This window comes from Orussus abietinus, unplaced genomic scaffold (genome assembly GCF_000612105.2).
Source record: "Orussus abietinus isolate OABI.00-Male unplaced genomic scaffold, Oabi_2.0 scaffold50, whole genome shotgun sequence".
Classification (NCBI taxonomy): Eukaryota; Metazoa; Arthropoda; class Insecta; order Hymenoptera; family Orussidae; genus Orussus; species Orussus abietinus.
Genome location: NW_019394232.1, coordinates 165,120 through 191,545, shown reverse-complemented (window position 1 = coordinate 191,545; position 26,426 = coordinate 165,120). Strand labels below are relative to the sequence as shown.

General features: G+C 46.7%; 1 protein-coding gene across 1 annotated transcript; it reads right to left on the bottom strand.

Moving 5' to 3' along the window:
• Positions 1-1,952: 1,952 nt before the first annotated feature.
• Positions 1,953-26,142, bottom strand: LOC105702557 (potassium voltage-gated channel subfamily KQT member 1). The gene is made up of 14 exons (XM_023432335.1): positions 25,815-26,142; positions 19,025-19,574; positions 13,925-14,033; positions 13,230-13,356; positions 12,950-13,125; positions 12,616-12,756; positions 11,956-12,066; positions 11,529-11,735; positions 9,224-9,244; positions 7,159-7,391; positions 6,370-6,462; positions 5,362-5,518; positions 4,843-4,965; positions 1,953-3,907 (listed from the first exon to the last, which is right to left on the bottom strand). The coding sequence occupies exons 1-14, from the start codon at positions 26,140-26,142 to the stop codon at positions 3,806-3,808; spliced, it is 2,478 nt and encodes an 825-aa protein (XP_023288103.1). The 3' UTR covers positions 1,953-3,805.
• Between the last annotated feature and the right edge of the window lie 284 nt (positions 26,143-26,426).

The following is a 26,426-nucleotide window of genomic DNA, read 5'->3' as shown; positions in this document are numbered from 1 at the left end:
GACGAGTGACTTTTCAGTCTCCTCGTCTCTTTCTCATTCATTCCTCCTATTAATCCTCTCATTCGTCGAATACGAATCCAGTCGTATCAAAATTCAACGTATTTACAGGGCGACGCGTTGCGGTTCCGCGAAAATCCACGAAAATGGATGAAATCGAGAGGAAATCTTCATTGCCATTTTCACATTCTTTTTTTTTTTTTTAATTTGATACTCAAGATTCGACGTGTGACGTTTCATTAACCACGTGTCGGTACGTCTTGAACTGCTATCTTGGCAAATAAAAAACGCGCCGATCGCTGTCGATGATTCTCTTGCGTCCAAGAAATCCCGAAATCGTCTCATCCATCTTCGAGGCAAACGCAAAACTTCGCCGGGAAATCACAGTACAGGAAGTTGCAATAGCAGAAGATGACGGCAATCTTGCATACGTGCTTAATTTGTCTCGATCGACGATTTAGGCGTTGTACTAGATGCTAGACTTAATAAATAGTTCGTGGCGTTCGAAGACTCACTTAAGGTGAAGTTCAAAGTGACGTCGAAGAGGTCTTTATGAGACTTTTCTCCGAGCCGGGTGTACCTAATCGATTCAAATTAGAATACGAATATGGAGATACCCTCCAAGGTAACTCGTGAAACTTGAATTTCCTTTAAATTTGTTTGTGGATATTTTTATAAATTTTTATGAAAAATTAAAGAAAAGTTTCATAAACGCCTCTTTGACGGCACTTTCGTACCCCCCTTAAGTCGATGGAAAAAAGAATTACAATGATAGGGAAAGTAGAATGGAGAGATTCGTTCATATCCGCGTCGAGCGAAATAACGATGTTGAGAATTCATTCGCGTAGAAAATAATTGGAAAAGTAACAGTTTGATCGATATCAAGGAGAGTAAAAACCTGATTAATACGTTAGGCGCAAGTGATTAATATTAGCTACGTCTAATTTGATCTTTGAATCTTAATGTGTAAACACATAATCCACTAGTGTTAGGTCTCTCCTACTATTGGCGAACAATTCGATGTGTTCAACATGCCTATTTATCTTCTGGTAATGAACATGTCGACCGCGTCAATCTCTTACGTTTACGAATAGAAAAGATGCATTTCTATGTACACAGTGTTAGAAAGTAATCTGGGATGTTTCTCCGATGCTGCGGAATAATTCGCTTCCGTGGTATTATTGCGATTTATATACTTTAACTATCCGAAGAATATATGTATATATCCGTAGTATTGCAATAGTGTTCCCGCGACGTCTCTACAAATACTTTGCGCACCGGGACAATTACCGATGCACTTGCATTGTCCTAACAAGTGCATTAAGACGGTATGAAAGTGGCATCTGAGGAATTGATCGTTTATGAAACTTTTCTCCAAACTCTCAGAGCCATTCCTTGATTCACTTTTCATCGAGTTGTTTTTTTTTTTCAACCTAACAAATCGCTCGTCTCTGAATCGCTCTAATTATTGTTAGTAGATAAACTATTTTCGGTATTGTAGATAAACTAGTTCGCGCGATATCACAATCTAAGCTGCGAGCAGCCGAGCTTTCGTAAATCCTACGTGTCAATTCCGGCGATATTCATGGCCGAAGAGTGTTTTATTATTTATTCACTACAAGGACTTTGTCGGGCTAAGGATTATAGTCCTTGCGATCTAACGTTGACGCTTCGTTATTAATGCAAATTGTTATTCCAAGGCGATCCGAAGCCGAGTGAACACAACCTCTTCCCGTTCCTCGATTATTTGTTGCACCGGGAAACAATGTCCAATTGAACCGAAGAAATATTTTGTTAATTCGAGGAATAATTGTTTAACCCTTGCCGGAATAAATTGGATGCAGCCTTTCTTAGTAATCAATTGGAACAATTTGTTTGTCGAGTTAGGACAATTTATTTGAGTTTATTTGAGTCAAATGTTTCTTTGGTTCAATGAATGTTTTTTTTTTCTTCTCTCGGTGTACTATTGAAATTATTATCAACTTTCGGTGCTTGAACGAATGGATCTCGATGGTAATTTCGGTGGGAATTAAAAGGGATGGAGATAACTTAATGTCGGAGAATCGTGGAGACTAATCGCCTGATTTTTCTAATTAAGTCTACGTACTTTTGGGATCGCAATTTCTAGTTGATTACCCTTACGATTACCCTCGTGATTGTTACGCTGTCGTTAAAATTACGAGTGAACTTCCTAATACTATTAGTCAAGTGACACCGGAGTAGATTTAGTGAAGAGGCACCATAGAGTGTACAATGTACAAGCTGAAGCATTATCGATTAAAAAATAATCCCTTATCAGTTAGCTGTGCTATTATCCTAGCTTATCGAGACGCGTAACAAGATTCGCGCACTTACTCGGATTTCTTTTTTTATACTCGTAATGAACTGGCAGATTAAGGCGGTGCGAAAATGGCGTCCGTGTATTTCGCGTATAGTAACTTTTCTCCAAATTGAATAGTTTAGAATGTCAATTTCTCAGACGCCACTTTCATATCACCTTAAGGTGATAAGATCGTAATTAAGAATTTTCTGGCTTACGCGTCGAGGCTAAATATATTACATCTAAATTGTATTAAGATGTTTTTCTTTTTTTTTTTTGTAACTCTACGAGTTCGCGTTTAATAATTAGTTAATAATTCATGGCTGCTAAGGGCGGAGGAAAATGCGGCGTCGCGATGGCCATTGAGACTTTTTAAGGGTCATATTTTCGACTTTGTTGGCAGAGTCTTGTTGACTTGCGGCTGTATAAATTGTACGATATGTATCTCAACTGCCGGTTTATTGCGATGCCTCGCCACCGTTTGCAATCGTTTTGTCCAAAAGTAAATTAAAGTCTTAATCAATTATTTAATTAAAATCGTGAATTAAAAGTACTCTTTGCCCACGCCCCTCCTTGAGTATTTGGCTCTACGTCGTGATATATGCCTGTGTGTAATTACGCATGCATTAATTTGTTCATATATATAGATATACGTGAGTGTGTTTATACGCGTATGCATAAGTAGTAAAACGCCTTCGTAAATTCGCTACGTAAAAAAAATGTCGCGGTTAATTCGTCCTGCACGTAAGCGAGTCTCCTACGGTTCCCTTTAAAGTAGATCGTACGGCTAATTATTTATAAATTCACAGAGAGGTCTATTTTACATGCTTAAACTAGCTATATCACCCGTTTTATATTAAACTTCCCGGACACGCGACACGGACAGAAATCGCGGTGACTCCAATGACTCTTGATTTTGGATAAATTCAACGTTTCATGCCCGAATTCAATTGTTCAAGCATCATTTTACGGCCTCATAACTGAAGTTTAACCCAGAAAGGCGTAAAATGGGAAAATTGTAAATTCTCAAATGTGCAGATACCCATGGCACTGTATATTCACCGTATCGGTGAACTTTTACTTGAATTAAATGTAATTCCCTATAAATTAAATTAGACGCTGATTGTGATATTACTGGCAATGTAAATTAGGCATAAAAATAACCAACGACCGAGTACGTAAATTTACAGGGGGATTTTTATCAGTGCGAGCTCGTTGCGCGATACTTGTAACTGTTACTGGAAGAAGTACCTTTATATCTCGCCTTCGAGGAAAAAGGAATAGGCAGGAAGTAGAAGCAACGACGAAAGGCACTTCCGCATCAGTGCGACGGGCCCGACGGGGACGCATTTCTCGATTGGTCAGAATATATTGCCTTGGATATTAAGTTTCTTTCTTTTTTTCTTTCTTCTCGCCGCCAATTCATACGTCCGTTGTGAAGGTGCTGATAGATCGGCGGCCTTGTGCTACCAATATGGCGGCGCTTCGCTAGACGTCGTCCTCGATACTTCTCAGGGGGATCTGCTGTTTTTGCGCCACGGCGTTCAATACGTAGACCAGCTGGTCCAATTTCTTGTCCATCACGGACAGCTGTAAGCAGAAATGGGAATTAATTCGAGGTCCAATCGCGGGATTCTATAAATAATACTAGATCGTTAACCGCGACCCAGAGGTGAGGATGAGACCGCCGCCATTTTGGACTGCAAATGGCCGCCGTGTCGTATCGAGGGTTGCGTTCGACATTTGAGTAATTTATTAATAGAATCTGATATATCGCTCTTTTCATATCGCGAAAGGTGCGATGATACTGTCAATGCATCGAGCTGTAGATATTCTAGGAGAGAGGGAAGGGTTTCCACTTGCGGTAAGATCGTTTGTCGGTAAATTGTTACGACGATGAATTAATTTTTCTACGTGCACTTCGACCTCGGGGTCGGCGAACAGGGATGACGAGTTCGGTCCGAAGTTCGTCCAGCTTGGTTTCGACTATCTCGACGCCGAATGCCGCGATGAGAACCGCCTTCAGGGCCGAACGGCTGTCGGGAAATGGGTTTTCCGTGGGTACTACGCTCACGTGTTCCAATTTTCCTGAAAACCTTTTAATGCTCGATGGAGCGCAGAATTGAGCGTCCTCCGAGGCCTCGTTAAGTCGTTCGGTCAATTACGCGATCGGGCTCCTCCACTGGCAGCTCGTAATGACCTAACCTCACCTTAAGGAGGCTAAATAAGCTTGCAAAGTACCCGCGTGGTTTGCAAACTGTCTGCGATATTTTTTTTTTCCCCCGATTTTTCCTACCTTCGTCACCTTCATTTTTCTCGATTTTTAGATATCGTCTCGATGCCGAGGAAAATAAATGTGGCGTCACGGGGTTTAGTGTTCGATATTCATAAAATGCTCTTAAGGGCGCTTCTTTGGGAAATATCGGGTGCTTGGATGCTACGGGGTCCCAGGGGATGTAAAGTTAAGCGGGGTCGCGAATAAACGGAATGAACGTCTTCCGGATGGAACCAAGATGGCGGCTCACCTGCTGCTCGACGCGGTAGAGACGCGCCCCGATCGTCATCGGTTTCACGTTACCAGCTCGATCGATTCCCGCGAGATAACTTCCCGGTTTCCCGAGAGTCTGGTCCAGCCTCCTCTGCAGCTCCTGCGAGGAGAACGTTCGTAATTAATATCCTTATCACCTCGAGTTTCTCGGTTCGGCGCGGCCGCGTAAACGGGCCTTGAAACTCAACGCGGGATATACTGTTTCCAAGTTGTGTTTAACGGCCCATTGTTATATCAGCACCGAGCACTGTTTTTACAAAGTATACACGATGGTAATACGTGAAATGTCTCTCAAGACTCGTGTACGCGAAACTGGCCAGACGGGGGCCATCTTGGAAAAGCACTTTGCAGATTGGACGAGTTAAATTGCGCACGTATTAACGATTTAGTATCAGGATCTCAAATTTTTGTACCCGGGATGATAAGAACGGCTCTTTCCCGGTGTCCCTTGGAAGGCTAAAATGTGGGAAGGGAGCGGTTAACGAAAAACCATTACCTTGATTCGCACCATCATGTTCAAGTGTCCCTGGCTGTATTGCTCTATGACGTCGCGCACGTCGTACGGTTTACGCGCCTCCTGGAACTTCCTCCTTGCCACGAAGTATTTGATCTTCCTTATCGCCCTTATCGCGTTCCGATGGGTCTCCGTCAACCTGGAATTGCATTTCCGCGCTCAGCGTTTCTTTCGATCACGGGGGCGTCCCATCGAGCGAGGCATTAGGGAGACTTTAACGCCTCCCATTAGGCACTTTTACGTTACTTTAACGTCCACCGTGTCCAGAGATAGGTACAGGCAATTTTTATCAGGCCGTAAACCCCTAGACGTGCCCTTTTAGAGGCAAAGTCGACTCCTAGGGACACCCCATCCATAAATACCTATCCAGGAATTTTCTGCAAATATTAACCGGGAAGAAAATGTATCTCTCTCGTATGAGCCGCCATTAAGTGTCCCCTTTATGAAATATTTTTTCAATGGATGGACCGAATCTTTTCAGATTCCATCCCTTGATCGTGGAGGCCCTAAGGTCCGGTCATTCATGAAACTTCGATGGAATAATTTATTTAAATGTTAATCGCAAAATTTCTGGACAATTTCTGACTTATCTAGAGTCCGCGCAATCTGCCGGTGTGGTCGAGGGGTGTTTTATATTAATAATAATAATTGTTTGCTCCAAATATCAGGACGTATACGCGACTTGGGATGAAAAGGGAGAGAGAGAGAGAACGTTTGACGAGGGACGATGTGAGGTGGAAAAGTGCTCAAAAAAGGCCTGTATAAATAGTGAGTTCGACGATGTAGGTCGGTAGGTAGATCGCATAATGGAGTGGTGGAAAGCACTTAGGCACGCCAGAGAAAGGCTTTTACCGAATGTGACATTGCTCTGCACGCACACCACTAATCGTCTCTTTATTCCGAGCCGAGAGAGAGAGAGAGGCGCTCTTTTTTCGTGTCGCGAGGAGAGGGATTTAAACGAAGGAAGTAAAATAAGGATGTAAAACTCACGTGGTGACTCTTTGAGGCTCCTCTATGTCGATGTCGATCTCGTCGCTTGCGGCTTCCGTGACGGAGCTCGTCTGCGAGGTGAAGAGACTGCCCCTGGATATGGGAAACACCCTACTCGCACTAACACACTCCAAGTTCCTCCCCGAAATTCTAGCCCTCTCCAGAGGAAGCGTTCCTCGATCGGACGGAGAACCCTGGTGGACTTCCCGGCCCGATAATCGTGAAGGATGGCCCGGTCGAGATGGAACGCTCTCTGGGATCGTTCGTCTCGTCCCGGGGGATGGGGATGGGTCGGGTCGTCTTTTACTCCAGGAAGTGCAACCTCCCGTCGGGGAGGAAACCCGACTTCTAGGCTCGCCCATCGATACCGGGATCGATTTCTTATCAACGCGAACCCAACTTTTGTCAAAATATAAACGTTTCCGTCGTTACTTCCGGATTCGTCCTAACTCTTCTTCCGTCCGATGGACGAGGAAGCCTCCTCTAGAGGCTACCAAGCTGAGTTCTAACGATGACCAGACCTATTGGAGAGAAATGGGGGAAAATCCGTTTTTCTTTCTCTATTTACGGAAACGATATTTCGAGGTTATGCCCATCGATTGGAAAAGTGAAAATGGTATCGGCAAGCGTTCTTGCTCCCGACCACGGGAATGGGTTTCAAGATCTGTACGCACAATTCATAAAATTGTCCATCCTTTTTTTTTGCGACAATTTTCAGGAACCGATTGCGGTTCACTGTTTAAACCCCATTTCTTTCCATGGGATGTGGATACCGCGCGGGGCCCTCACCGGTTGTCTCTTCTGGCCCTGTTCGGTGTTCCTGCCTTGGGTTCCTCCATGTAGAAGACGACGTCACCCTCGTTGTCGGCTCTTTGCGCGTCGCCCTGACTCCCAGCAGCCGGTCCAGCGGGACCAGGGACCTGCGCACCCGCCGATTGCGCAGGCTGCTGGACGTCCATCCGGTTGCGCGACTTCCGCCTCTTGAGGACGCTCGCCTTCTTTGCGACCTGGATCATCAGAGACTGAGCCCCCGGTGCCCTCCCGTTACAACACGGCAAACGATCATGCACTACCCTAGAGAGAGAGAGAGCTGCTCGGCGAGGACCCGTCCCCGGGTGCCACCTGGTGGGCCAGGTCGAGTTTCGATCGACTTCGCGGAGGAAACGCGACCGACGAACCTTGGTCGCGTACTTTCCGTCCCGGAAACACGGGACCAACCCGATTCTTGACATTTTCACATTACTCGTTGCTAATGTTTAATAACGATGTCGCAATAAATGATGCGTCGAGAACCAAAATGGCGGCGATGGTCCCGCGAGGTAGTTTGCGTTTCCGTCCATTAGAAGTGATTTATTAACCGATAGGTTCGTCGATCGCAAGTTCCTCTACTCGGACCTCGTTTTCTGCATCCGGTAGGCTAAGCATGCATACGAAAAACCGTAAAACATGCACCGGAAATCGTGTTCGTCGTTTCTACGGGACAGATATACTGCAGACGTAACGAAGCGTGCCAAAGGGGGAGTTTAACGGACAGTTTCATGCTGGCAGTGTGTATCCGTGTAATGTTAAAAGCGATTAAGCACAACGAGTGGACGTCGAGTTACCGTGTTGAAGATTTTTTCGTACAGAGGGGAGGATAGAACGGTGCAAAATAGTCAAACAAGTTCCGCTTCCTGCCAAGCGGATCTGCTGCAGACCAAGTATCGCGGTTCAGCTCGAAGAATAAGTACTTTTTCCGTCATAGTTTCTTTTGCTTGAACCTGTAATCGACTGTACATATTTCTGATACATTTGTCCATGTACACGATTTTTTTTATTACATTACACGAACGTCGAAACCTCCAGTTGTTCACGCGAGCGATGTCGCTGGAACAACGCGCCGCGAAAGGAAACGCGGTTTCATGCTAAAACGAAGCTCGCCGTAGAAAAACATCCCGGACAAAAGATGTTCCTTGTCATGTTGGAAACAATTTTTGTAGAACGCGTTTTTACATGTCTATCACCCTTGAGGCGATATTTCCAAAATACGATCCACTTGCAGGAGAGTGCGAACTTGTTAATGGTTTGACGTCTCGAATGATTAGCCTACTTGATGTAGAGGGTAATTTCAGGCACTACGTGCTCGAACAACGGAGAAACGATCATTGATCCAGTGATTAGGGGTTATTAACGGTACAGCGGAGTAATTTCTACTTGTTTCGAGTACTTGTCTCGGGGTGTTGTTAATATTTTCGTATCGGGTCGCCGCCATGCTAAGTGGTGTCAGAGTTGTAGAAGGACCGAACAACCGAAGGGTGAAAACCGTACACGAGGCTTTCCGGAAGTCCTAACTTCCGTGTTTCGGGGTCGTGAAGTTTGTTAACGTAAATTTTAGGTCGGTTCCCGTTGACATGTTTAACGTTGCTCATGATGCGTCCGGTTAAAGATCCGACCCGATTTTTGGCCTTCCACGTGTTGTTCCAGTTAGGAATTGTTGTATTTCGCCGCAACTTTTGACATTTACGTGATAAAGGCCTTAACAAACGCACGGTAGATACTATACACCTCCGAATGTTAAATTAACTGTACAGCGATACGTCTAGATGTCAAGATGCAGCAGAATGTCAGACATGTTCCTGTCAAAAGTTGCAGTACATTCGGATATAAAAAAAATTCTCCATTCTGGTGACAATTTTCATAGAATATTTATTATGTCTAATGTTGTTTTATTTTCGGGGGGTTCGGCGGTATCATGGACGGAGTGAGAATTTTTATGTATTAGAAATTGAAGTCACGCGTGGAAAAGAAAAGTGTCAAAGTCGGATAAATAAAACATGCACAAGTAGAGGAGTCGACATAAATCTAATTTACATACCATCTTCTTTACACAAATCAACTGAAAGATATCAGATTCATTTCATCAATGCGAACGGAAATCAATGACGGGATGTTTTTTTTTTTCTTTTTAATATATATATTTTTTTTCTTTCAAAGCGAAATTGTATGAATTTGTTGTACTTTTTTGATATGTCGAAAGTCGCGGTGCATACGAGTGAAATGTTACGAGAGATATTTTAAGCACGCTGGTGATGTGTTCGGGGACTTTTATTTCCTGTACATTTCAATTCTTGTATATTCCCTTGGATGTGGTGTACTAGATTTTCAAATTACACGTCGAGATTCCGAAAACTCGGAATTTGCTCCCTTGAGACTTGAGCCCTTTACGTGACAGGCCCTTAGAGGAATTCCATCTTGCTGTAAACTTTTGGCTACCTCCGTAAACCCTCGAAGTTATGGTTTTGTAACTTTGAAATCTCGCGGCCAAAAGTAAAGACCGAAAGGGATTATTGTATTTGTTGGAAAAATGAATTTGGCCTAGAAATACGTGGGACGGGAATTTTGTTGTCAAAAGTGGAGATTCTAATTAAACGAAACATTCCTCACAATAATGGCGAAATGTTAGAAATGACATATGACCATTACGTTCGGCGGGGATGAAGAAATGACTATTTTCGAAATCTCGATCGGCGATTTCACCGATAACGCGATTCCTGGGCCCGTGAGAGAGGTTTTTAAAAATCCCACCGGATACATAATCTATTTATGCGACCGATAGATGTTGGTTCAAAGCAGTGCGCCGGTGATTCGATTCCTGGCGCTTCATTGGTCCGCATTCGGCCGAGATGGGCATAATTATTATCGGATATCTACTGGCAGAGGGAATGCCGGATTCGGCGGAATAACCTCTGCTCCTCCGGTGCATTAAAAAATCCCGACCTGATTCTCCGAGTCCGTAATTTCTTTACCTCGATTATCGTCCGAAACGTTTACGGCATTACCGTCGTTATCGCTCGTGCCGCGAAATTGCAGAATCGAGGATCCCTCGTCAGCCGCGCGATTCACTGGAAAATCTGGTAACGTTTTTTAGTTTCCCCCATATTTTTGCCTTTTTCACTTTTTCACGCGGGAAATAAAGGATTCGGAGCGATCTCGGGTCTCTGTTCGACTCTACTTGTTCGAAAAGGACGAAGGAACTTCGTAAACGAGATATTTTCTATGGTACTTTTGTATCGCCTTTAAGAGCGTTATTGCTAAGTGATGCAAATTTTGTGTTGGCGGAGGTGGCTATGGCGTTTGTGGAGGGTGCAGACATTTTGTGCGGTGTTTACCTAACGGAAGAGTCTTAACGTTCACGCCAAATGATAAGGATTACACGTCGGGGGGGAGACTGTTAACCAGGAGTGTCTACGATCCTTATCCAACCGCGATGTACCTTTGAAACTTTTTACATCGTTCTGGAGGTAACCGATTAACATCTACTCCATGCTGTAAATTCGATTAACAGGGAACATTGTATAGTATCAAGTAGCGATGACCAAAGTAAGTCTCGGTGTTGCCCTTTGTCTCGTATTAGTTCATCTTCAAGAAATCTCGACGATAAGAAATTCATCTTGGTTTTGGTCTTGCACTTTTCGCACATCTTGCAAGAGCAAATTTAAGGCGATGTGATAGTGACGACTAAGAGGTCTCGTTTATGAAACTTTGCTTGCACAAAGTTCGACGAGAAGTCTCATAAACGAGAACTCTAACGTCACTGTTCATGTCACCTTAAGACCTAGTCATTGAAAAGAAATTATGACCGATTAACTGATTTGATAATGCACTCCTAGTCTGCGATTTTTCGCAGGGGCAGGTTTCATGACGTTGTCGTTACTTTTCATGGATCTGCCGAAATCTTTATGAATCTCCAGAAATCTGCGGAAGTCTGCAAGAGTCTACGGCGGTTCTTAACCCTTTCTACGTCACGCAATCTAAATCTTGCGTTGTTTTTCTGACGTTCAACATGTGTAAAAAAAAAAAAGTACTTTTCATGCGAATCTATTCGTACGCGAAAGAGAACCGCATGAACTCGAGAATAGGATCTCTGGGCTGTTTCAGTGGGATCTGCGGAATTAAAAGAAAAGGTTAGGTTAGGTCAGGTTAAGAAGCACCGTTTTTAAGGACCCTTCAGACATTTTCCGGAGATTCGCGAAAGGGTATTCCGCTAACGAATAACAACCGTTCCTCGTCCCAACGTCGACGAACACCGTAAGCAACATAGAACACCAACAGTCAACAACTAGGCGAGTCCGTCTACAATAGAGAGATGGGGCAATAATCGACGGATGAGAAAAAATCACCTTTCCGAGGGGCGTTGTTGGCTGGCCTGCAGGAGTCGGGTCCTTGATGTAGATGTTCCAAGTGGCGACACTGTTGATTGCCTTGTCGGCGGCGTAACAGCGCCATAGGCACTGGATCAACATGGCGGCAGCTGGTATCTGTCGGTTGAAGTGCTTCTGACGTTGTTTCTGCTGCACCTTTAAGGCGAACCCTGAACCCAGGATGCCCTTAAGATGATAAATAAAATTATAAAATGAATTAATAATGGAAATTACGGCGGAGTCGTACGCTGGGAGACATCAATGCCCTCCCATCCTGCACAGGCGATGCCGTGTCTGCAGGGGAGGCATTCGTGTCCGCCATTGTACACACGCGGATCTAGAAATTCGGTCAAATCGGCCCCAAGGGATCGCCTTTTGGATACCACTTTTTATTCCCCACACTTACGGCTGGGAGAGCGAAAAACGAAATTGCGAAGACGCTGAAGCAGGCCGCCACGATTTTCCCTATCCAGGTTTGCGGCACCGTGTCCCCATAGCCGATCGTCGTTACCGTGATCTGAAAATCAATGGAAAGAACCTCATTAACCCTTTAACGGTGGAATTTAATCGTGAGAATAACCATCTGGTCGCGCAATTAAATTCTATGACGAGCATCCCCGCCATACATCGTTAAGGGGTTTGTTCCCATGCTTTAATTAAATTCTTATTCCGACGTTGGACTTTGCGTGAAATTTTTCAAGCATGTTTTTACAACCCTGCGCAATCGGTGGCAATATAAAAAAAAAATGGGAAAAGGAATAAAACGGATGTGACGCTACCGCGGGTCGGAGGATTTCGTTGGCAGGGAATATTTTTTTTCCGGGCGAAACGAAAAGTGCCATCGCTCTCTCCATTTTGGATCGGTGTACTCTCTAGCGTTTCATTTTAACTAGCTTTTGTACGTACATATCGGACATCCGTATCGGGATCGACTGATTAAAAAAAAGGGGGGATCACGGGGTGAAATCAATTCCTTCTCGGAATGGCTGGTTAAAGCGAATTGCCGGAATTGAGGGTAGAAAATTAGGATAATGTTTCTGGTTTATTGTCTAGTCTTTTTATTTACCACGCCCCACCAAAGTGCGTCGGGGTAGGTCGAGAAGTCGTTTCGTCCACCTGGACCTACGGCGTCCTTTTCGGCGAGGTAGACGAAGTAACTGCTGAAAATCAGCCCCAGGAATCCGATGTACAGGGTGGTGATCAGTTCCTGGAAAATTGGAGGGAAATGCCTGCGGTTAAATGAAATCTTTCTCTCGGGAGACGTTTGTATCCGAATGGGATCGAAACGTCGATGCGTTTCCAACGTGGAAGACGACCGAGGTACGGGAGCGGGATCAGCAGTTTTCCTGGGGGAAAAAGAACCCCTGGGGGTGGATTCCCCCATGCAATTACCGGCTCACCTGGCGATGTATGAAAAGCACCGAGCCCAGGAGCCGCCAGCTTCCTCCTTGTCTGTCCACGTGGAGCATTCGCAGGATCTGCAGGAATCGGATGCCCCTCATCGCCGAGGCTGCGAAAACTTGGCCATTGCTTCCCACGGAAAGCACCACCATGGACGCGACCACTACTATCAAATCTAAAAGAGAATTAAGATATACATATCCTGACAAGATATCCATCGTGAATGATTCACCGTTAAAAGATCGCCGCCAAAAATTTCCCATTATAACTTGTTATTACCTATAATACATATGGGTTTCCGTATAAACCGAAGACGACCGTAGTACCCCATGTACTTGGACCTGCATCCTGCACTCCAAAGTCGGACCAGGTATTCCGCTCCAAAAAACACCACCAGACATATTTCCTGGAGGGAAAATTGACCGAGGTGAAAGACACAACTGAGGCGAAGTGGTGACATTACTTGTCGGATTGTTTTTTAAGGGAGCATCATCTGGAGCTTATTTCCCAGGGAAACCCATATCGAGGGTTTGGGGATGAAATCGACATTGCGCCGCTGCGGGGATCACAAATGAACCGAGAAAGTGTATTCTTCGATTTGCACAGCCGAGTGGAGCTTGGAAAAGCTCGACGATACAAATAGTCGATGGAACTATTATGAGAATGAAAGATGGTCCCCGGAATGGAGGGACTTAATATCGGCCGATGGAAGGATTGATGGCGGTGCACGAGAAGAACTGGGAGTTCCTAGGAAAATGGGGAAAAAAAAATCAAGGAAACCGAGGCCGAAATAAATATCCGCCCACGTTGCGGGGGAAGCGGCAGGAAATTAAAGGGAAATAAGATCCAGGGGAAAATTCAACATCTCTAACGAGATCTGTGCGCACTTATATGCAGTTTATCGTTAGAGTGAAAAGAAGGAAAAAAAAAAAATAAGACATGATTCCCTGTATATATTTTTTTTTTATTTGGACACTTAATGAGCGACTCACCATCCAAAATAAGGTCTCGTTCGCGAAATTACTGAACTCGTCTATCGTAGAGAGAGCGCTGAATATTATACAGACCAACACCACGACGAACCTGAAACAGAAAGGCAAACGAGCGCGAATAAACATCCGAATTTTTTATTATTCACGGCGGCGCGTTTCCATGGACTTAATTAATTCTCGGGCTTCCACGGGGAGAGATGTGCCTTCTGGAGAGCCTCGAAAGTTCGGGCCCGAGGTTCGCAGACTCGCGGAAACAGTTTCCACGTTTATTCCGCGGCCTCCACTCGTGAAATGTTAAAGGTTCTGGAAAATTGCCCTGTATATTATTGAAGCGTTAAATCCGGTGCACATTATTGAATATATATTTATACGAACGCATCCCGCAGGATGGGAGCGAGAAATCGAGGTTTAGATGTTTCATGGAGCGGGAGAGATTTTCAGTTCTGAAAAAGAAAATGGCGGCCGAGGCGGCCTGATCGTCGCGCGACCCCCGCGCTTTTCTTCGCATTGAAATATCCGAAAAAACGGATAATACTTAACGAATTATACCCCTAATTTAACTCCGGTACTTGGTTTTCAATTTCCGAAGGTTTAATCCGAGAGTTAAGAAGGTAATATCAGGGAAACGGAGAAATGACGGCGTCTTCGGTCGGGTTAATCAGCCGTCGCGGTAAATCGGATCCCTCTATGTAAAGACGATAATAACCTTTTCTTCGTGAGTACACTCTCGAAAATCCCCCCATGAATAATAAGCGGCCTCGCGATCGCACTACATCCACTTTCCACCGAGAGGTACAGAAGAGATTTAATATTAAATTCCTTCGCCCGCCCCGAGAGTCTCTCTTCATTTTTTTTTTTCTTGCCTCCAGAGGCGGAAGGGACAAGTACACGTAAGAAACATCAATTGGATAGCTCAAAGGATTTTTCGGAATTATCATCCCGCCATTTTTCATCTATTTTTATTTTATTTTTTTTTCGACAATTCTCCTGCCTCTCGTTCAGGAAATTTGCATACGCTAGGAAATCGTCCATCATGTCTGCCAGGGATTACGCCGTTTAAGATACTTACATAACGACTCTCTTCCGTTCATAACCTGAAAAGCTCGGAATTAATCCTTGATGAATCTTTTCGCCCTGGCAGAATTCTAAAGAACATCCTCGTTAATACAGATTTCCATCGGATCCGGCTTTCGGTCATATTATCTCTGTCAAGCCCTGGTTAAACCATAAATTATGAGGCATAAATGCATGGCTTTCATCTGCATGTACATAGACATATCTGTACACGTATGTGTACGTAGAGCAGTCCAGGCCTCACGCGATGAACATGCATTACGCTTATTGCGCTAAATGTGCGGTAAAAAAAAGACGTCGTTATCCTGCGCCAGAGACTCGAGAAATTCTCGGCATTATCAAAATTACAAAGACAAGGCAGGCGTAAAAACAACCTCCCCGACATAATTAAACGCGGGTTTCGTGCTTAACACGGTTAATGTATTTCCAAGGGAAACTCCCGTAAATTTCCGTATGAAAACTCCACCACGGGGGGGGACTATTTTAAACCCTTGCTTTTGGAATGAACTCCGCGGTTAATTTTTCCGGATGGACTTTTTTTTAGGTAATGGAGGCCTTTTGTTCGTTGTTCAGATTCGAGGGGACGATTTTTGTCAGATTTAAGGATGCATTTGAGGGGTTTAAAGGAATGGCCATTGCGGGGGTGCAATCGCTCTAGGTCAATCAAGGTGACCCGGGGATAGATTGATGTACGTGCATCGGAATTATGGACTTCCGGCACGCTACCTTTAAGGTATTCCACCTTCGGCCCGGCCACCTTCGTTAATGGTACCTACGTGCGCCATTCTGGGGCCAAAACAAGCCGATAAATTGTAGGTGCACTAGACCGGCCCGCAAAGAAAAAAAAAAAGTGGAGAAAAGAGCTTCGTGCCTCTTAAAACTGGGTCTGACTATTTATGGGGTGCAAGAAGCATGGCGCGTCCACCTAGACGTCTTCCTCTCGCTATTCGCGACGATTTCCGTATTTTGACACACGTGGAAATTTTGCAATTTCATTGTTTATAGTGTCCATATTCACGTGGTAAAGTTTGAAATGATTCGGTATGTCCGGTTCGGCTAAGAGTTTCATGAACGATCGGCCCCTCTGATGTCACTTTCAGCCCCCCTTAATGAACTAGTAAAGCGATAATTTAATTAGTGATCGTGGAGAGGGCGAGAGGTATTTTTTTTTTTCTCAATTCTTCTTCAGGGTCGAAGATGACGAGGAGGCCATTGCCTCACTTCTCGGGCACGTCTTCTTCGGGTCTTCCGAGATGAATAGCATCGTTTCCTGCGGGTTGAAAGATTCACCGAGCACCCCCGGTTGGATACTTTGAGCCTCGACGTGGTAATCCTATAAGCTTAAGTATATTGCATTGCGTACTGCATGTGCACTCGGGGATGAGTTTAAGTCCCTCGTAAACCCCTGCCCTTCGCTTGTAATCGCGGAGGCAAGTAGAACGAAGACGCGTCCACCATGTGACACGGTCTTCAGGGTCCGTTCCTCTTATCCAGGATCCCGTCGGAGTGATCCTCCTCTTCCTTCTCTCCCCTACAAGGGAGATATTCGAATCGCCCATCCGTTTACACGGCTGGTTTAAGGTGTCTCGGAAAAAGTCGTAGGATTTCCGTTCCTTCGGATGGACCATTTCGGTGTAAACGTAAAATGGTCATTTGTTTGAATTTAATTTCTCTACTCCCGGTTACCATCTAAATGTCTGCAATTACGAGGTGTCGCAGGGTTCCGTCGAGGATATATCCCGGAAAGGGACGCGGACGTTCCGCTGCGGAAAGACGGGGAGGGATCGATTAACCGGGGAAACCGAGCGAGGGAAATTGGAAACGAGGGGAAATAAAGGCAGAAACAAAGGGTCGGGCTGGAAGAGATCTCGACGACTGTATAAAGCAATGGCGGAAATATTTCAAGGTAGGAAGGAAATTGCTACGAGGTTCGACGGCTCTTCAAAGGTAACCGAAGGGCTAGGTACTACCCCTCTGTGCACCTGTTCACCTGTGCACACTTACACTCACCTGCCGTTGCTGTTATCCTTACCAGGATAAACACGGTTTCTATGTACCGACACATCCCTCTTTCGGCAACCACACCGAACGAAAAGTCAATCAGGGGTTGGGGCTCCGAGCAAAAGGGTGAAAAAGAACTCTCTTAGTATCTCCTCCTCGGTGAAAAGTGCAAGGGGACTCTCTCGCAATGACTTTCTTTGTACCGCTCCTGCATACGCAGTTTAAATTGAAAACCCACCCCCGAAGCCTCGGGGGAGGAATTGCGCAATTGGTGATTGCAGCCCCAGGGCTCCGAAAACCTCCAAACTGCTCCAGGGATGCGGACGAATGCGTAGATTGTACCACCGTGGAATGCTAATTGCTCAGGTGGGCAATTAAATGCAGCCCCGAGCAGGTGAACAATTTTTTTTGCGACCGGAAAAGAAAACAAAAAAAATTACCGAGCCAATTCTAATTTATTTATAAAGAAAGAGAGGAGTGTTTAAGGAATCCATTTTCATCATTTCGAGTAGATAATGAGGAATCATGCGGTGTTTCCTTTTCTTTTTCTTTTTTTTTTCCCACGGGGGTGGATAATTGATGACCTCGCATATAGATTCAACCCTCTGCGATTACACGAGACCGGCAGAGCGAGATCGATTCCTCGATGCTCGATGTCGTGCCGATTCGAATCAGTGGAATTAAATGTCAACCGTCATTACCGCAAGCGTGCATCCCTAATTACGGGCTATCTGCAGTCGCTGGCTCGTTAATTACACCCTTATCAGGGCGCGATCGACTCGTTAACCGTCGATGCGGAGCTTCGAAACGATCCACGAATTTTCGACTTCTCGGATTTACAAGACCTACAAATTTCAGCTCCAATCTCTCCCCTTAAGGTGACACGAAAGTGCCCCGAAAAAATCTAGTTTATGAAACTTTCCTCCGAACCGAGTGTACCGAATCGTGTTAAACTCGACAATGTGAATATGAAAGCTGTGAAGAAGGTACCGACGCCCGTAAAATTTCAATTTTTTAGAAATTTCTATATAGAGGTTTTCAATATTTTTTTATGAAAATATGAAATTTCATGAGTTTCAGGGGCCTAGCTTAGGGCCTCTACTTTCACGTTGTAGTTTGATACGATTCGGTGCACTAAGTTCGGGGATAAGTTTCATGAACGATCCCCTTAAGGGGATATGAAACCGGCATCCGTTGATGAAACCTTTCTATGGGTGTACCGAATCGTTTCAAACTCGACGACGCGAATGTGGAGGGTATAGAGAAGGTCCTAGCACTCGTCCTGGAAAAGCAGTTTAACCGATAGTTGGCAAAGTTGGCGCTCATCATTGTCCAAAGTCTTGTTAATGCTCGATCGGTTTACCGAGAACCCGGGTAAACTTTCCGCGAGGTAAGGAAGAGTCTCGCCGAGATCGAAAACCGGGAAGCGATTAACTCTCTTCTCGAACTCCATGATAACAGTTTGGAACTGTCGGACGCGTAACCTATAACAGGTGGAAAGTTTTCCGAGCCCCAGCCGGGAAATGAAAATGATACCCCACGTTCTGGTTTCCTAATCGTGCAAAACGAGCGGAACGACACCGGGTTTGATTAATTCCGGCCTTTATCAGCGAAACGTTCGATGCTTCCACATCGCCGTCTTAAATTCTAATGACTTACAATCGTAAGTTAAAGGAAGGCAGACTTCTGGAATTTTGTTAACCCGACCGAAGTAAGTGATATCCCAATCGATACGTCTGGTCGCTTCCGTTCGCGCCGTCTTTTTACTCGGCGGGGACTTGCCACAATGGGCACTTCATCAGAGGGTGGACTCGTTATCATGAACGCTTCCGAAGAAGCTATCGATTGCTTTAAGTAGTCGCTATAAGTACAACGCCTCGAGCCATGATTGTCCCTCGAGATAGGGAGCCTTTGTAGTCGGAAGTCTCCTTACGGTTAATAAAAGTAAACGGGAAGTTGTAGTGTCGAGGTGGGCCCCGAAAGTGGGACCCCGCACAACGTACTCACACAGTGATGTGGTAGACGCAGCAGAGCCATCCTCCCTGGTGCTCCAGGAAGACGTAGAGCCTCTCCTGGAAGGTCTTGCCCTTCTTGTGGTGGAACACGTACTTGGCCTTGAAGGCCTGGTCGATGGGCAGATAGATGGGGTAGTAGGGGTCCGGGACGCCACGTGGATTGGGGCTGGGTGGTACCTCGCCGACCCCGTCGACGTCGTCGTCTTCGGGGCCGATGATGTCGCCCTTGCTGCGCCTCCTTCTGTGTTTCCGCTTCAAGGGGGTCGGGACGCGTTTGTGATGGGCCTCGGCGAACCGGGGCGAGCGGAACCTCCGCAGGAAGGTGAACCTCCTGGCCGGCTCTTCCGGCGGTGCCCCGGTGTCCGTGTCCTCGGTCTCGCTTCCTGGGGTCTTCAGGGCTACCTCCTCGGGGTCCGCAGCGACGAGCTCGTCTTCGCTGCCCTGGAGGGCAGCGTAGGCGGCCGCGGCGCTGCAGCGCTTCTCCGACAGCCTATTGCCCTGCTCCTTGCTTCGTGGAAGACTTTCGTTGCTGAACGCCCGACCTGGGGGAGGTGTTCTCGACTCTAGACGCCTGATGCGAGACCCGGGGAACCTCGGAAACTTCGGAGACTCGGGGAGATTGAGACGCTCGCCGAGGAGACGTCCCCTCCGGCACTAATTCTCATCCTCTAACTGCTAGGGACGACGCGGTGCCCAGAACTTCCTAACCTCGATCTGGTAGTGGCTACACCCGGACCCGTGAATTGTGTGGTTTGGAGTATATCATGGGAAATTGGGCCTATGTACTTGGCAAGAATATCTAGATATTTATATACTTAGCCGTCGTAGTGGTTCGGATGAACCGAGCTAGTTGCTCTGCTCCCAACCACACGATTAACACACAAGTTCTTGGTCGCTACCACTCTATTCTACTCGAAACATCCTACCATCGGGCATTTAATTTCCTTCCCTCGATCTCTATTGTCGAACCAAGGACCGATGAACACTTTAACACACACGGAACCCTTTGTTCAATTTTTCTAAACTGCGAACATGGCGCGGATTAATTGGGGTGGCAAATTAAACCGTGTGAGTTTATTCATCATCCGCGGGTTAGTTGAAGTTGCATCAAGTGGTTTGCACGGATTTAATGCCCACGACTGATCGTTAAGTGTGTGTGTGTGCCACATTGGCGGTAATGCCTAGGTATTGGTGAATGTCTCGAAAAGTACGGATTGGTTTAAACTTTCAAGTTCAGGGGAGGAGGCCTCCACGGTGAAGTATCTCAGGGGATGTACACCCTGAAGTTTGGGGAGCGAGTACGTGGGTTGGTGTCGCAATTCGAACAAGGTGTTATCTGAATAATTGACGACACTCCGACCAGGCATTAGTTGAACGTCTCTGGAATAGCTCAGGGATGTCACGGGCCTGGCAGATAAGAGTTGCAGTATTCAGAGCCATCGGGGAGAAATCCCGACGAATCGGCCCAGCCCACCCCGAATCGTTTTCTCCCTTTCTGGCCTGCGGCCGTTCCGTCCCGTTTCGGCAGCGAGCCGAAGCAAAGACCCAATCGTTCCATTTTCGGCTTTTAATACATCACCCGGAGTCCTTAAGCGCACGTTTTGTCAAGGACCCGTCCAATCCCTATCCTCGCCGTATGAAGTCACAAGCTTCCCTTCCGTCGTCTCCATAAAGCTGATAAAAGATAAAAATGGAGGAGACAATGCCAGAGAAGAAGAGATCCGTCATAGAAAATATGAGAGGAACGTTCCGTCTCTAAACTTTCCCGAAAGTTCTCATCTGAACTTATTGTGCCTATATTATTTTCCCCGCATAAAAAATACATTATGGGGTGCATTTTTCAGATCTATTTATTTGCGGGGGCGCGTTCGCTAATTAGGGAAAAATTTGCCAGGCTTTCCGGATCCCTGGGTTTACCTCTGGGGGTATCTTCGTAGCTTTTTCCGACAGTTATAGGACACATCCGGGATGTTTCAGCATCCACTTCGACGGATTAATTTGGAGCTAATTACAGGGGGCTGAAACTAACCTCAACCGAGAACCCCCCACGTGTTAGTGGCGTCCTTCCTAAATGCGACGCTCGTGTCTCTACGTTTACATGCCCCACTCTGTCCTCACCCTCTTCCGTTCTTTACGCAGTTCTATCTACTTGCAATCAAAGAGACCACCGGGAAAAGAGGAACTCGGAGGGACGCGTTGCGATCTTTAATGGCCATTACGGGGGGGACGCTACAAAGGACCTTCTCGAATTAGGGCAGAACTTGGAAGGCGGCGTCCGCGGAACTTTGAAGACCGGCGACTGGAAGAGTCTTATCAGGGAAAACTTGAGGCGATCTCCATTGATTTCGATGAAACTTTAGAGATCAGGCCGGTCTTCAACGGCCACGTCTACTGTCGCTCTTGTATTTCGTAAACGGAGCGTCCTGACGACAAAGTGGCGTCGTCGAGGACGCTGATGTGAAGGTGACGTCAAAGAGGCCTCGAATATGAGACGTCTCTCAGAACTGGGTCTACCGAATGGTTTGAGACTAGACAGTATGGTTTGAAACTTGACTTGGAAGTATCGTGGAAAAGGAGTTCCTTAGAACCTCTTGAAGAGCGATTGTAACTCCGAGGAGGCGTCGCGACGATTACGCGGTTGACTTTTCGTCTCCTAGGGAACGACGAGGTCTGAGGGACTCATGGCCGACTCGCGAGGCCAATTTCATGGAAAGTTTCCGCCACGCCGACTAAGAAACTAACCCAGCCGGAGGAATCGGCAAAATTCTGCCGAGGAAATGTCAGGAGAGGAGATCCTTCCGAGGAACGACGGCGACGCGACGCGCTGAGTAAATGGCGTCCCCGCCGCCATCTTGACCTTTCGCTAGTCGCACAATTTCGCGGATATAATGGAAACGTGGAGACGACGAGGTCTCGGAGTCCTCGCAAAAGGAAGCTAAACACGTCCCCGAAGAAATTCCTAACCCACTCGAGGTATAGAAACGTCACCCGGTGCGCAATTTAAAGGACCTAATTAATGAAGCACTAGAAATTCGTTTTAATTCTTTTAGTCACAATTAAAGGGACGCAAAATGGTCCCATGGTTACAGGAGTACTTTTATGACGAGAATCCGGGAATAGTCTTCTTAGGGTGGAGTATGATCGGAGCGCGACTAACTCGTCCAGGACAAAAGGTCCTCTCTCTCGCAAGGATCAGCAATCCCTTCGGAAATCGGTCGCCATTCCCTTCCAGATCCTGCAAATCCGTTTATAGACTGACTCCAAACCCGGCCCAATTGAATCCGCCTTGCGAACCGCCAGAGCTCGCGCCAATTTCGCACAATACCGGATAACTCGGTTAGGGTTAGGCGAGCATCCTTCAATTACTCGGTGACACCTACGGCCCCGTTGTTTTTAATACCCCTGGCCTCTAATTTCCCGATCCATCATTTACTGGCTGACCGGTGGAATTTTTTCGCGGAGCCAGATCAGCCAAGTGGGTCGCACAACTGGACGCTTCAAGTAGGGTGGTTTCAATTCTTTTCCCGGGTCTTCCCGGGGAGTAAATTGGTAACGGAGGAAGGTAATAAAGCGGCAGGGGTGGCTCGAAATGGAAAGGCGATGCCGGCATAATGCGGAGGAATGGAAAAAGGAGGAGATAGGTGGATTCGGATTCCCCCGTAAATCACGTCTCGGACGTCCAATATGTCCCGGCAAACGCAATTGATATCCTGCACGGCCGTGTACATCATCCCCGGGGTGGTTTTCGGTGCTTCGCCCCAGATCCTCCCCCTTGACTCCTGCGACTCGTATTCGTCTCTATACATATCGTATTCTTTGGTTTAATACCGGTATCACTTCCTTTTCTTCAATTTCTTCCTAAATCTGTGCTTTTCATTTTTTATCATAAGATTTTCCGGGAGGTCTTCAGAGGAGAGCAGATTTTCCCAGGAAGACAGATTCATTCACATGTTCACTTCCCCTCCGGAGCTCGGGCGGAGACCGTAAAACGTCTCTCTGGAAAACCGTAAAACCGTAAAACCAGCTTCGTAGGCAAAGCTTGGCTAGCCGTTAAGTTTAACGACGGGGGTTGGAAACAGGGAAGCAATTAGAAATTAGTGCAGCCCCCGGACAAACACTTCCGGCTTCCGGAAGATTGCAGACCCGGTCCGCCATTTCGGCTCGTCCGAATTTCCCGATCCTTCGGCCCAATTACCGAGTAATCTTTTAAATCGCCTTTCTACTTCTGAAAAACTAGAAGCCCGACACTTCTCTTTCCTGGCATCCATGGAATTTTTCTTATTAATTTTTATCTCGACTTTCGTGCCTCCTAAGCGATATCATCCGGTCCTCTCTGATCCCACTTTCACATCGCCTTAATCGTTAGTTGATTCCTATCCGGGGGGTCCGCGTTGATAAAGGAAACCCGATATCAATTCCCGGATTATGGTTTAATTAGATGTCCGGATTGGTCTGATAATAGTGGCGGTCGTTATCGGGCGAGAAACGGGCTCGTTAATCTCGACCACTGGGCAGAACTTCTCGAAAATGAGCGGACATGTATCGGGGATAACGAAGGAACGCGTTTCGAGTCGAAAGGGGTGGAAAGTCCGACCGAGGGCAACGGCGATCGATTTGCCAATAAACGTTCCTTTTTATCGGCAAATCGACGCCAGACGAGGGGCATGAGCCACCCTGTAGAATGAATTCCCTTTTATCAGAAAATAGACGCTAGACGGGGGACATGAGCCACCCTGTAGAGTGTCCAGATAGGGAGGACCGTGTCACTTTATCGGTCGGCAGGGATCGATCGCCGATGAACGTTCATAAAGAATTCAGGGTACAGGAAACCGGAGGAAAAAGGTGGCAAGATAAACACGAAAGATCAACGGGTGTCGTCGCCATCTTTGAGGCGGTCGATAAACCGGGGAACGAAAACCCGGTTTAAATGGGCTCGTCGCCTAAAAGGGTGTTTTTAGATCATTTTAGAGCCCACCGATTAAGTCTATCGGGTTAAACGAGTCTCATTGCTGATAATTAAAATATCTATTGCATCGACACGGTACTCCAAAATGGCGGCGGTCGATTATTCTGCAGACGAAAAGCGCCGATTCGGATGGGGTTCTTTCCAGGGCGATTTCCAGGTTTCCAATGCTTCCAAACTGCCCAACCCTTAATAATTTCGGTTCTGTTGGAATTTTGAAATTCCAAAATGCCCCCGGAAGTAACGAGCTAGGGGGATTTAAGAGGAATCTCGACGTTGAAAAATGGCGTCGGAAAGCGGTGACCTACTGTTAGGGCTCGTGCGTTCTCCAGCGAGGCACGAAAGTACCGAGAGTGCTTGTTAACGAAACATTCAACTCTCGGTACGCACGCCATGCTCTAAGAATAGCCTCGGGGATGGCCCGCCTCTTCCTCCGCAGGTTTATCACAATTTACGTTCCTTGTCCTTCATCCCTTACGTTCCTCCGCATCCGAAATCCCGAAATCCCGAAATTCTACGCTTTTCCCGAATGGCTTAGCCCCCGATGTCAACGCACATTGCAGACGATATAAATACCCACGTAAATTGCCACACTCAATTATTGGTTACCTTTGATACGTAAAAATTACGCGTACGTCATTTTTTTTTTTTTCTGGCTCTTTGTCAAAGTCGTCGCTCGATTTCACGTAAGGTGCAGTAACCAGCGGCGCATCATCTTGACTGGCTTTAACGAGATTTACAGGGCGAACTCCGTAAAACTCGTTTATGACGCCATGGTTTTCAAGCAGTAGGTCGTTCGGTAGTTCCCCGGGTTCTAACCTCAAAGTCCTACCCGGAACGAATGGCGTTTTCCCCCGTGACCTATCGTGGACTTTCCGCGTCAATGGGCTCGATTAACCTCTGATAAGTAGATTCCATTGACAAGGGATTATAGGGCCGACAGGAGGCGCATCTCCCTCTCTTGGAAAGCCAACATGGCGACTGGGGATTAATCGTGGAGCTAAATCCTCCCCGTGTAAACCTATCCGCAACTTGATCCCCCGTCGCGGGATTTCGGTCATTTCGATGTCGAATGATAGCCCCGTTAACCCTTTCTAACCTTATCACAGAGATATCTTAATATCTCTCTGTTAAACTTCATTAGTGAAATAAGGGATTGTCATTTTATCGGGAAAATCAGACATTGTCCGCGGTGACCAAGCCCTCTAATGGACCTGCCGAGTCCGAAAAAAAGAAGAGGAGGTCGCGAAAACTCGATAGCCCGAAGAAATCTATCGGATTCCGTCGAAGCCCCCGGGTTATCGGAGCTCTCGTTATCGAGTTTGTCGGCAGCATTAAGTTCCCTGACGTTATCGACTTTTTCCCCCGAGACTCCATCGAGAAGTTTTCGACCAGTTGCCCAAAGAGTCGTGACGTCTTGAGTCATCATCCACCTTAAAACACCTCATAATCAGATACTATCAGATTCCACTTCACCAGGACAAACCCCCTGATTAATATAAAAAAATCCCCATCCCCATGACGGCAACCATATTCCCCAGCCAAGAAATCCTAATTTTCGAGACATTCACCTCCTAAATTTGCTCAGAACATTAATCGGGATGTTCCCTGTCCAGGAAGCTGGCCAGACCCTAAACCACATAGCGTTGAAAAGTGTGGCTGATCAAACATTCCTATTTTCCGATCTCCATCAAAGTTTCCGAGGGACCCAGAAAGTCAACCACAAAGCAAGGCTGGGGAGCAGCATCAGCTCCAAAGATCGAAGTCCCATATCTCGACCAGCAGCTTCGAGATAGGATCCAAAATGTCCGGAAGTTACCTTGGTGGAGGGTCTCCTTGTGATTAGGATGGGCTTGGCAGTTGAAGCGATGCTCCTGGGACTGCTGGGGTTGCTGGGTTTGGTACTGCGAGTGTCGGTAGGGCTGGCGTTGCTGGTGTTGCTGGTTTATCGGGGCCTTGAGGACGCTGAGGACGAGGTCCTCCCTCGCAGGCACGATCTGCGTAAGCTGCCGGCTCTGCCGGAAGAGGGTCTCCTGCTCGTCGCGGTTCATCCTCGAGCAGGGGGAACGTCGTCGGGAGTAGGACCCTGGGTTCCACTCTGGTCGCCCTTGTCCTGCCGAGCTGCCTAGCATGGCAACCTGCAGCATGCCGACCTCCCAGGGCAGACGAGGGGTCCCTGGCCCGACGAGGTTAGGTTCAGCTTCGCGAAATGTAGTCCGACCCTCGCCGGGAACATGGTCCTGGGTGGACTCTAGATGGGGTTCCCAGGGGTCGCCTGGTTACGTGTCCAGGTCCCGATCAAGGGCACTTGCGAGGATAATCCCTGTCCAGTCCAGGACCTGAATCGATCAAGGATCGATCACCAGTCGACCACCGAAATGTCCCCCTGGGGGTTGATGGAGTATCCTGGATCCTGGTACCCCGCTTCCCC